Source organism: Lynx rufus, unplaced genomic scaffold, assembly GCF_022079265.1.
Source record: "Lynx rufus isolate CCGP_SWC_20201006 ecotype Redwood Valley unplaced genomic scaffold, mLynRuf1.p SCAF_1, whole genome shotgun sequence".
Taxonomy (NCBI): Eukaryota; Metazoa; Chordata; class Mammalia; order Carnivora; family Felidae; genus Lynx; species Lynx rufus.
The window spans coordinates 111,273,933-111,286,216 of record NW_025814823.1 but is presented as its reverse complement, the minus strand read 5'-3'; the positions used below and the strand labels follow the sequence as shown (position 1 = coordinate 111,286,216).

Sequence of the window (12,284 nt, the reverse complement as noted above, 5' to 3'; positions counted from 1 at the left end):
TGTAGCTGAGAAAATAGAGGTCCACAGAGATTAAGAAATTACCCAAAGTCACATAGTTTGTAAAGGGCAGGGCCACAATTTGAAATCAGGAACACTGGCTGCAGGCTTTGCTCTCCATCACTGCACGGTGCTGCCTGTTTAGAAGTTCAGGACGGTGAGGAGCAGAGGAAGAGGGGCACGGAGGCAGGGCGTAGGGTGTTCAGTGAGGGGATTTGATGGAGGCCCACAGGAAAAGGATGGAAAGAGAACCCAGTGGACATTCACTCCAGTCTGGCTGACAGGACTGAGCCATGGGGCACTCATTCCATTCCCTCCTCCTTCCTTGCCCTTCTCAGGGGCCTACGCCCACAGTGCTACTGCATTCCTACAGCGAGAATGACCAGTTCTAGGCAGCAGCCTGGCCAAGCAGCATGGGGGAGAACGATTGAGAGGATGCCCACCTGGTGCACACAGACATTGCATTTGTCACAGAAGACCATCTCGTTGCCATCTTCGCCCTCGGGAGAACGGCACACATCACAGACGACGTCCTCATCATACTCAATGCCCAACCCCTCCTGTGTCTCAATGGCCCGTGCCATATTCTGGTGGCACTGGGTTTCCAACTCCTCCAGCACACGCTCTAGCGTCAGCTCATCCAGCTCTGGCCTCTCTGTGAGGACAGCAGGGGAGGGTGTTAGGAGCCTGGTCTATCAGGGCAGACGTGTGGATGGGTCTCCACCCACTTACTGTGTGACTTGGGAAAATGCACCCACTGTCGTGGGCCTCAGCTCCATCATCTGGAAACAGAATGGGCTGGACCATTCAATCTCAAAGACCCCTGGGGCTGGTTATGGTGTTCTGACTTTAGACACCCTGCTTGTGACCACATACACGTGTACATGCAGATAACACAGAAGTATCTCTGGGGTACAGCTGTGTGCATGCGGAATCCACTGCTTGAATTGTGCGTATGGCAGGGGGCTCGGGGAAACGTTCCTAGGAGATACTAGTGGCCCACATCAACTGTCCTCAGCCTCATTTATCATCCTAGACTCATTAATGTGTTCACTTACTCTTTGTCTAATAGTCAGGCTTACTAACAATACTCTCAAGAACTCTGGAAATTGCATGCTATTAGTGCACTCACCTGACAGCTACAGAAAATGAGGCACAGACACACCAAATAACTTCTCCAATCAATCAGTAATACGGCGGGGACTTTCTCCTATCTATGCAGTGCCAAAGCCCAGTTGTGCCCACTACCTTTCTGAGGGTGGCATTCAGAAGAAAACTCTGCCTGACCTGCCCCGATCCCACTCTTAGCCTGGCAGGTCACCTACCCATCTCCTTGAGCTCCGAGTTGATAAGCTCCAGCCAATAGGCATCAATCTCGTCCAGGTCATAGCGGCTGCCCCCAGGCCAATCAGGCTGGGAGCCCTCACCAAGTTCAGAGCTGCTAGGGGACACCTGGGTAGGGGGGCCTTCCAGCGGCGGGAGAATCCTAGGAAATCAAGAGAGGGTATTATGAGGGGAGGGATCCTCAGCCTGCCAGCCTTACTGGATCTGGCAGCCTCCAGTGAGTCGACCAGCCCAGATGAGGAGCTGCTGGACAAGTGTGATTTTTTGATGCTACTTCCTTATACTACCTCTTCTTGCCTGCCCATCCTGCAGAGACTCAAAGCACTACGAGTAAGCAGGAGAGCAGACCAAAGGGCAGAGTGTGGGTGGGGAGTGGGTGCTGACCTATTGTCCTGCACATCCCATAAACATCCATTCTGCCCAGAGCACTCTACTGGTCCTCTCATGAAGGCATCTGGGCCTTAGCTAAAGCTCCATAATCTAGATCTGCCCCGCCTGGGCCTATAGGAGTCAGCCTATGTGCTCTCACTGGGCAATGCCCAGTGCTGGCCACTGTGGGACAAGGGGGAAAGAGCCAGTGGGGCTTCAGGTCCTTCAGCATACTCCTTAAGACTAGGGAGAGGCCAAGATTATCCCCATGTCCCCACAGGGGAAAGTGAGGCCGGGTCTCCTCTAGGGTGAGAAGGAGCCTTACCTGGGTACACTGCTGTAGCTCACAGTGGCCCTTTCCACATAAAGGGTCTACACTCCCAGAAGACAGTGTCTCCCACATACCTTATCATTCCCTCGAATATGACATAACCTGAGCAGTCAGTCTCTCACCATGGTGTCCCCTCCCCCACTGCGAGATGGAGGCCTCCTCCCCTGGATATAAATAAGGATGGGTCCCAGAATCATACTCCAGGGCAGCCCTCCCTTGGGTCATGGCTCTCCCTGAGGCAGCTACATTTGAAGGGTCCTGGCTGCAAAATGTGGACCCAAAGTCCTGATACACTATATGTTTTTTAAGTAAACTCTACCCCCAACGTGGGGCTAGAACTCACAACCCTAAGATCAAGAGTCGCATGCTCTACCGACTGAGCCAGCCAGGAGCCCCCTGATCTACCACTTACTGTGTAATCTGGGCAAGCTGCCCAACCTGTCTGTGACCAGTGACCTCATCCAAAAAAATAAGCTAATAATAACAGTACTTACTTTCTATGGTTGATAAGAACTAAATGGATGAATATGTGGAAAGCTCTTACAACAGTGCCTGGCACACAGTAAGCACTACAGGTGTGTGAGTGTGTATTTTAAGACCTCTAGATATCACTTTGCTCCTTCTGAGATGGAACTGGAGGGCTTTTTATCTTGGGAGGGCATAGTTCCCCCTCTTGGCTCAGCTGTGTGCTGCCCCTCAGTTCCTGATGCCAGTTCAAAATGCCAGCTCTTCCCACCCTCCACCGGTTGCCATGGTTATTGCTGTGGAGACTGGCTTCCATCTGGCCAGCCCTCCCAGGGGCTGAGAGGCCCTTACTGGCCCGAGGAGCCTCCTGGGGTCGAAGGCAGGGCTGCCAGGGGTTGTGACTCAGCGCAGACACGGGAGGGGAGGGGAGGATGGCACAGGGACATGGCTGAGCTATGGGGAGGACTCCTGGGTGCCAGGACATGCCCCAGGTGTCAGCCAGAGGGGCAGGAAGGATGAAGGAGACAGGCGAAAATGGCCTCCAGACCTGGAGGGAGGCTCAGAGAAGGTTGGGGGGAGTAAGGAGAAAGGGAAAGTGCTTGGTGCCACCTTTTCCCACACGAGAGGCCCAGATTAAGGAAGGCCTCAGGTAATGACTAATGGTGACTCCATCCAGCCCCCCCCCCCCCCGTAAAATAGGTCATTCCAAATAGATGTAATACTGATACTCTTAGTCCTATAAAATCCTGCTTTTCCTCACAAAGATCTTACTGGAATTAATACATTCTTTTAAAAACATAGACTAATTTTGTCTTGATGCTACTTTGTGTCCCCAGCGTATGCTCAATGAGGTTTTGGATACAACCTTAGAGTGCCCTACTACCTACTGGTGTAACTACCGACACCTGTGTTCTCAGTCAGAAAGTTCCTTTCTTTCTCTGAGAATCTAGGGTTAAGGGGCTCACACCAGAAAAGGCATTTCCTGTGTTTCCTGGGGATCTCATCCTCAAGTGTTACACCTCTTCTGGCTCTGGCTATGGAAGAAGCTATCTCTGCCAGCTGGGGATCACCTGACCCTAAGCCAAGGTCTCAGTCTCAACTGTTAGCTAGCAGGACACAGATCAGCTGAAGAAGGAAGATGGCCTGGGCTGGGATCTGGGGGAGGGTCTCTACTTCAAAAGCCTATACCTACACCAGAGGCTGGTTTTGCCCTAGGTTGAATCTTCTGGATACAATGAGGGAGCAGCACAGGCCATCACTCAATTCATGATCAGGGGTTGAGACAGGTTCTCATTACCCACATAAATTTCAGACCATGAGGTAGGCAGACCTGCCAAAGGGCCAGGGAAGAATGGACAAAAAGGGAGACAGAGGAGGCTGGGGTAGCAGTGGGGAAATAGCAATGAAAGCTAGCATGACAGCGTGATGGGGGCACAGCCTCTCTCTGGGCCTCACAGGGGCAACCCAGTGCTTGTTCCCTTGGCTTGTGACTTCCTGGCCCAGCCCACTAGGCCCTGGCGGTCATACAGGGAATTCCCCAGAATTTCCCAACTTCCTCATCTATCAAATGGGGACAGTAAGATGTACCTTATAGGGCTGATATGGTAATTAAATGAGAAGATGAACATAGCAGGCTCAGCACAGTGAATCCTCAGGAAGCACTGCTGTTAATAGTTCTGACCATGGTGGTTGCTGTGCTGGCTTCCAGATAAGGGCCTTGCAATGGGAGGTGCCCTGGAAGATGGCGGGACTGGGCTGGAGGGAGATAGGGAAGACTTTGCAAAGGAAACAGCCCCTCCCTACCTCTAGTCTATCCTCTCCAAAGAGCACAGACAGGAGGGGAGTGCCTGGCTCCTGTCAGCTTAGAGCAGCTGAGCATATGCAGGGAATGCACCTAGAAAAGCCAGAGCAGTCTGAACACGTGCTCTCCTCTTGATGTCAACAGATAAAGCACCACGCAGGCAGACAGAAGCCAAGCTACTGGTGTGGAAGCATCTGCAATTAATTACCCAGGCCATTGGATGTTTCCGGAACCACCTGACATTGACATCGAGGAGGGAGGACAGACAGCTGGGCCAAGCCTAATCAGGAATCCCCTCTCGGCCCAGCTGGTGGCCTGCCCCTCCCCTTTACTGCCCTGGGCCCTTGCCATGTGTATTCTCATTTCATCCCTGCCACACCATTAGGCAGCTACTGTTATCGGGCCCATTTTACAGAGGAGAAAACTAGTTCAAATAGGTTAGTGGTAGTTCTTCAGTCTGCACAGTCTGCAGATGTAAAGGTGTCAAACTGGCTAGGAGCTTAATCCACATTTCTGGCCCTGGGGAGGGGATGTGGAGAATACATTTCCTCTCCAAATCCCACATATTCTCCCTTCCAGAGAATACTAGAGCTCCCCTGACTGTCAGAGGGCCCAGCACTCAGCCCTCAGCAGCCACAGGATGAGCCCTGCCCAGCCCCCGGTCCTCACAGAGCACATAAGCAGCGTTCAGAGTCTTATCTGCCTCTGTAATTCCATGTCCAGCACAGGTCTGGCACCAGGCGGGCACTCATAGGTGTGGCTACTGGAAAGCAACAGTGCCAATGTCAAGGGAGGTCAGGGCTGGAATCTTTGCCCCAGGCCTGGTCAAAATGGGCCTAAGTGAGAGCCATGGGGCTGCCAAGGCCAAGAGTGCCGGTGGGCCGGGGAGGTCAGGACATCAGGTCCCTCTACCCAGAGACATGACTTAGAGGGTTTTGTAGCATGCAGAAAGCATCACTTGGCTGACCTCTGTTGCTGGAGGCAAGGCCACAGTCATGAGGCACCACGGGTCTCTGTGATCCACAAGACCTGAAGGCTACAAAGCCTGGAGAGGATATACCCTGACCTAGCTCCTACCTTGCCCTGGCAGGGAATCCTCCTGGGATTCCGGAAGCAACTGTTTCCGGAGCATCTGCTGTGTGTCAGCATTCAACTCCCTCCCACTTAGAACTCTCAAAAAGGAGTTAACAAGTCAAGAGCATGGCTTATTCCTGACTTAAAGACTATTTAAAAAGCCTGGAGATTTCCCAGATAAGACCTGCTTGTGGGACCCAGTTGGGACTGATGTGAAGACAACTCATGGCCTGTTTTTACTGAGTGCTTGCGTGAGCCAGGTCCCATGCCAAATGTCTTCCAGGCGTCGTTTCCCTATGTCATCTCAACCACCATAGGGAGTAGATGTACCATCGTCATTCCCATTTCACAGACAAGGAGACCAAGGCCCAGGGAGGTTATGTTTCTGGCCCAATGTCAGACTGAATGTGAGTGGCAATTTGAACCTAAGCCATCTGGCTCCAGAGCTGAGCCCAAGTCCGGGCCCTCAGCCTCAAAGGCAAACTGCCAGTATCTCTGGAAATTTTCAATGGTTTGTGGGACCAAAGAATCTAAGAACAGAGACAGGCTACAAAGGTCCCTTGTCCCAGCCTCCCCTGTCTAGGGTCTCCTACCCTGGGATGCCCAACTTACCTCACCACAGGCTCTGGAATGGCCTCTGCTCCAGCCGGCACCTGCACGCCCTTCTCCCATTCTTGTCGCCATGGGTCGGCCAGGATGTAGTAGTCATCCGGGCTGAGCTGGCAGGAATCTGGAATCTTCATGGCTGTGATCAAGTCTGTCCGGAACACCTGTCAGGAGCAGGAGTGGAAAGAGTGCCTCAGGGTGGTCTGCTCCACAGCCAGGGCAGGAAAAGGCAAATGCAACTCCAGTGGGCTTTCTGTCCGCACCGCACTGCCCCCACTTTACTTCAAAGTAAGAAGCCAACACAAAAGCAATAATTACATTAACACACCTTCCCTGAACTCAGCTGACTTAGAGGCTCTGCACAGAGATGTTCAATAAATGTGCTGAACGGAATTCACCTGTGTTCTGATCTGTTAAAGAACAGAGTTTGAATGATGGATGGGAGTGGAACTCAGGGAAGAGGAAAAACTTGCTAAGAAAGGCCAAAAACCTAAGGGAAAAATCAGATGGCAGGAAGGCTTCTGTGAATGCAATACTGCCATTAAGTGACTGCTTGGGGAATTTCTACTGAAGGTTTAAAATTACGCTCCATTGCTCATGTCCTTAATCTCTCTCAAAATAAATAAATAAATAAATAAACAAATAAATAAATAAATAAATAAGTAAAGGGGTGCCTGGGTGCCTCAGTTAAGCAGCCGACTTCAGCTCTGGTCATGATCTCATGATTTGTGAATTCGAACCCCGTGTCAGGCTCTGTGCTGACAGCTAGAGCCTGGAACCTGTTTGAGATTCTGTGTCTCCCTTTCTCTCTGGCCCTCCCCTGCTCTGTCCCTCTCTCTCAAAAGTAATAAACATTAAAAAAAATTTTTTTAATAAATAAATAAACACTTAAAAAAGCTGGGGGTGGGGGCACGCCTGGGTGGCTCAGTCAGTTAGGCGTCTGACCATGATCTCATGGTACTGAGTACAAGACCCTGAACTGACGGCATGGAACCTGCTTGGGATTCTCTCTCTTTGCCCTTCCCCTGCTCATATCCTCAATCTTTCTCTCCCTCTCTCTCAAAATCAATAAATAAAAACTTAAAATTATGTTAGTACTGCAACCACAGGCTCAAATGGAGGTGTGAAGAAGTACAGGGCACCAACCCCAGGCAAATATCAGAATCTTACATAAGTAGCTGAGGGAGAGGCCAGTCCCCAGGGGCAGCTCAGAGAATAGCTTCCCATGAGCCAGGGACTCCAACGTCCCTCAAGAACAAGGACACTGTGTCTCCTGCTCAGCCGGGGCAACAAAGTGCCATCCTCTGTGTGTGACAGAGTAAGAAGAAGAGAAGGTTGCATTCCTTCTTAGTCAAGCCCATCCAAAACTTCTCAGGACCAGGCCATGAATGTCTGCACCCTCATGCTCTGGTTTTCTTCTGGGCTACAGGGAACTCAGGGGGAATCTGCTTTTCCCAAAGTTCTGTCTGTTGCCCACCCCCCCAACTCCCTGCCTTCCACCCTGGAACAGTCTCCAAGCCCAGCCCCAGCTGACACCAGCAATGCCTCTCTTGCCCAGTTGCCTGACCTCACTGTGGCCTCCCACAAAGGGATATTGCAGGACCTGGTGGCAGCTCCAGACACTATGTGACTTGCTTAGGCACCAACTTTCCCAGTGATTATCAAATCAGAATCACAAGTTGAGAAACCACTTCAATGAGTTTTCTAGGCCTCTGACCAAATTCCAAACCAAACACTCCCCAGAAAAACCAGCATCACTGGCCTTCCAGGGGTTCATGACCAACCCGTTCAGTGGCAACCTCTGCCTGCCAGGGGCCCAAATCACTTGGCTGTGTGTGTCTCATTTGAATCTAGGGCCACAACAGCAAGAAAACAACTGAAATGGGTGCACTAAGGGGGCTTGAGGCAACATCGTCCAGAAATCTAATTAACATTTGCATCTAGCTAGAGAGCGCCCTGGCTTGAAAAAGGTCAAGTTTCTTGAAGACTCTATTTGCCAATATAATTTAATTGTTAAGACTAACACCCTAACATTTAATTAGGGTGCCAGTGTGAAAAAATTAAAATGAGATTACGATTAAATGCTAATTAAGCAGAAGATGAAATGTGGGGAAGATTTCACAGCCCTGATAATTTGCATATCTTATTAGCAAGCAGTAAGGCAGCTGATACAAGAACACAAACTCAGGCAGTGGGTGCTTCTGTGCTGTCTGTCTTTCACAAGTCCCCCTTTGCTGGCATGGGTCTTTCCCAGCTAAGGCCTCTTACGAGCCCAGCAGGGCTGGAGCTGGGCTATTCCCCTCTGGGCCCCAGGACAGGACCTGGTGGGGTGAATGGAACCCATAGTCAGCTCATCACTGCCTCCAAATTCTCCTGATCCAGGTAAGCCAAGTGGTATAGGTCGAAGCCCTGTCACTCCAATGCCATGGGGAGCCTCCCACCCAGGAGGGCGTATCACCTTGCTCCAGAAATCAACCCTTCACTACGGTCACTAAGTGCCCCTCCAAAAAGGCACGGGTAAGCCTGAAACCTTTTGCAGTTCTCTCATCCTGCGCTATAGTATAAGCATCATCTCTTTCAGGATTCCTTTCACCTTGACTCAGGGAGCACCAACTGCCCCACAGAGCCATGTTCCACCCTGTCATCCTGCCTCTCGTCCCAGCACTTAACACCCCCACAATTAACTGGTGTGCTCCTGTGGTTTGTTTCTTGCCATCTCCCCTGCCAAAGCAGTCCTGTGTTCTGCTATGTTCTCAGTGCCTGACATAAAGACTGCCACACAGCAGGTGTTCAGTAAATAGTGATGAAATGAATGAATGAAAGAATGAATGAATGGCCCGCTCTGGGGAATTATCTGAGGAGTCTGAGACCCCCAGCTGGCTCCTTGGGAGAGCTTTTTTTTTTTTTTTTAATGTTTTTTATTTTTGAGACAGAGAGAGACAGAGCACGAACGGGGGAGGGGCAGAGAGAGAGAGGGAGACACAGAATCGGAAGCAGGCTCCAGGCTCTGAGCTGTCAACACAGAGCCCGACGCGGGGCTCGAACTCACGGACTGCGAGATCGTGACCTGAGCTGAAGCCGGACGCATAACCGACTGAGCCACCCAGGCGCCCCTTGGCAGAGCTTTTTGAACACGCACTAACAGGGTGAGATACCTCACGGATATATGCAGAGTTGAAATCCCCAAGCAGGGCTCAAAGCCCAAGGACCAGCACACTACCCAAGCTGGAGTCTGGGAAGCCAGAATGCCAAGCCACACCAGCAGGGGAGAGGTGGCCCTGAGGTAGGAACAGGAGTGGCACTGGAACTCTGCAGGAAGGAATCCCAGGCTCAACTGGATCAGAGATTCAGGAGGGAGAGAGAAGGGGGGGGGGGGGGGAGAGAGAGAGAGAGAGAGAGAGAGAGAGAGAGAGAGAGAGAGTCTAGCCCCAAGACAGTTCCAAGTTTCATCCTAGGTCACTTAGGTAGCAGGTGGCAGACTGGACACAGTGGTCCTTTTGGGCAGGGGACTGATGGAAATTCAGGCAGGGGAGCACTATCCTAATAGTAGCAGCCAGCACTTAAGGAGCACTGGGTATTCAGCACCAGTCTAAAGGCAGTTCTTCAATTAATTTGAGTCCTTACACTAACTCTGTGAGGTAGATGCTACCATCATCCCTATTCTGAAACTAAAGTTAGTTAAATAACCTACACAAGGTCCTATATGCTGCAAGTGGCACAGGATCCTAGGCCATGAGCCACCCAACACTCCCCCCACAGCCCCTCTGCCCCTTTTGGCCACTTGCTCATTGCCTGCACAGAAGCCAAATCAGATAGCTCCCCCAAAGGCTGGACTATGTAAATTAGATGGTGGCCTTTGCAAACTCCAAGCCCTTGAATGGCCTTCCACTGTTCCCTCAGGCTGTGCTGTAGGGCCTACCAGGCCCTGTGGCCACACAAATACACTTCAGTCTCCTGAGCACTTTTCACTCTTGGCACATGGGAGGACCCTGCTGGGACGCTCTTCTCTCTTGCCAAAGTGGGGCTGGCCTGTTTCATCTTGGAGGTCTCAGACGGGTCCACATGTGCTCTGGGAAACCTTCCCGGATCCCAGGCTGGGTTCTGGGCTTCCTGTGAACTCCCACAGGTCCTGTATTGGAATCCCTTGGTTTCCTACTCCATAGCCCCCACATGAAGGAGGTGAGTTCAGTGAGGTCCAGCTGGGTCACAGGCTGGGGCCCAACAGTGTACATAGGGCCTAGCACATGCAAGGTGCCAACAAAGGCTGAATGACTCAAAAGCCTTTCACGAATCTACCACCACTTTCTTGGGTTACTGCCCAAGGCTACATATAAGCTGGGCACCTTGGTACTCTGTACCTTCCAAAGGAGCCTCTGTGCATTTATATAAAACTTGTCCACAAATATGGCAACCCCACTATCACCCAAACATCCTTTTTGTTCTAAACAGCCAGAGGTTATGCTTGAAAGAAGCTCAATTACTCTTCTAAAATGCCTTTGAATTATTTATGAAAACTAAATAAAGAATAAAATGGACGCTGATGAACTGGAGGCCTTGTCATGGCAAGAAAGTTGGAAGTTGGAAAACAAGCAATTTTCCAAGAATGTGAATGTTTACTATTTTTTCTCTTATGGCAGAAAATGACAAATTGTCTTTAAAGGTCTGCTGCCTAGCAACCAAGTTCTGAGCTGCCTGGGAGATGTTAATTGTAGCTTCTTCAAACAGTATGAAGAATGGTTAAAGGTCTAAAACTTCAAACAGTATGAAGAATGTTTAATAACCAGTCTGAATGCCAAAGTGCCAACATGGCTCTGGAGGGAGCCGAAGACCGTGTTCTCCCCAGATCTAGCAACAATGCACATGGCCTTGAACTCCATTTCCTTTTCCTGAGACTGAAGACTACAGCCACTGAGCCATCTGTCTGGTTTTCCACACCTACTTCCCCAGGAAGAACCCCAAACAGACTCTGCCAGAAACCATCAGTGGAGTCTGGTACGACCTCCTGAAGCAAAGACAGTGACAACAGGCAACTCTCACTATGCTATGCACAGAGCTCTCGTATTTCGTATGTGATCACAAGACTTGTGGATGTTATTTGACTATTTCATCCTGGGACCTTGGCCTGTTTCCTTTTCTCAAGGGGGAATTATTGTATCAGAGAGTATTTCAGACCAAGAGACACCAAGAGGAAGTTCAGTTACTTAAGGAAAGGCTCCAGCACTTGTCATAATTATAAAATATGATTATTTGCGTAATAATTTGTTTAATGTCCATCTCCTCTAGTAATTAAGCTGAGAAAAGCAGAGACTGCATGTGTCTGGTTTATCATGGTGCCTCTCTACGGCACAGTGCCTGGCATGCACCAGGTACTCAAGAAATGGGGTACAACAGGGCACCTGGATGGCTCAGCCAGTTAAGCATCTGACCTTGGCTCAGGACATGAAATCACAGTTTGCAAGCTCGAGCCCTGCAGTGGGTGAGCCCCACTTCTCTCTCTCACTCCACCCTCACTCATTTGCCCCCTCTCTCTCTCAAAAAAAAAAAAAAAACAAGAAAAAGAAAATGAAAAAGAAATGGTTTACAACAAATGAATGAATGAATGAATGAATGAACCCCAGGATTTGTCTAAGTATGATTAAACTCTGAAGCTTCCTGTCCTGCCTAGTAGGGAGAGTGGAGGCAGGGGGCTGAACTGAAAGGTCCCTCTAGGTGGACTTTAGGAACTGGTCTTGGTCACTGTCCCAAAGCCAATGAAAACAGCTTTGGCCAAGAGTGCCTGGCCAAGAGTGCCTCTCCTTGACCTCTGTCCACATTAGGAGTAAAGGTAGGAGTGGCACCCTCCTCCTAATCTCCCCCAAAATGGAGGGTCTGTCTTGAAAAAGCCAAGTGAAATTACTACCAAATACCTCGTTTTGTTTGTTTATTTATTTAATGTTTGTTTATTTTTGAGAGAGAGAGAGAGAGAGAGAGAGAGAGAGAGAGAGAGAGAGAACGCAAGCAGGGGAAGGACAGAGAGAGAGGGAGACAGAATCCAAAGCAGGCTCCAGGCTCTGAACTGTCAGCACAGAGCCTGACACAGGGTTCAAACTCATGGACTGCGAGATCATGACCTGAGGTGAAGTTGGATGCTTAACTGACTGAGCCACCCAGGCACCCTCCAAATACCTCATTTTAAATCACAATTGCTTTTTCTGAGCACTTCATCTCTTTAGAAACAATAGCTAATGTTGAAAAGTCATTGTCCTGTTAAAACAAGGTGCATGCTAAATGCTTTTTGTACGTGATATATACATACAC

The 12,284-nt window shown here is 50.1% G+C and overlaps 1 protein-coding gene across 5 annotated transcripts in view; it reads right to left on the bottom strand.

Annotated features, from left to right (window-relative positions):
• Nucleotides 1-12,284, bottom strand: part of JADE2 (jade family PHD finger 2) — a 50,066-nt gene that overhangs the window by 19,716 nt on the left and 18,066 nt on the right. For all 5 annotated transcript variants that reach the window (XM_047084750.1, XM_047084767.1, XM_047084773.1 and 2 more), the window contains 3 exons: nucleotides 5,994-6,151; nucleotides 1,323-1,483; nucleotides 441-652 (listed from right to left, as the gene is read on the bottom strand). In XM_047084750.1, coding sequence (XP_046940706.1) covers nucleotides 441-652; nucleotides 1,323-1,483; nucleotides 5,994-6,151 — 531 coding nt within the window. The remainder of the gene's footprint in view (nucleotides 1-440; nucleotides 653-1,322; nucleotides 1,484-5,993; nucleotides 6,152-12,284) is intronic.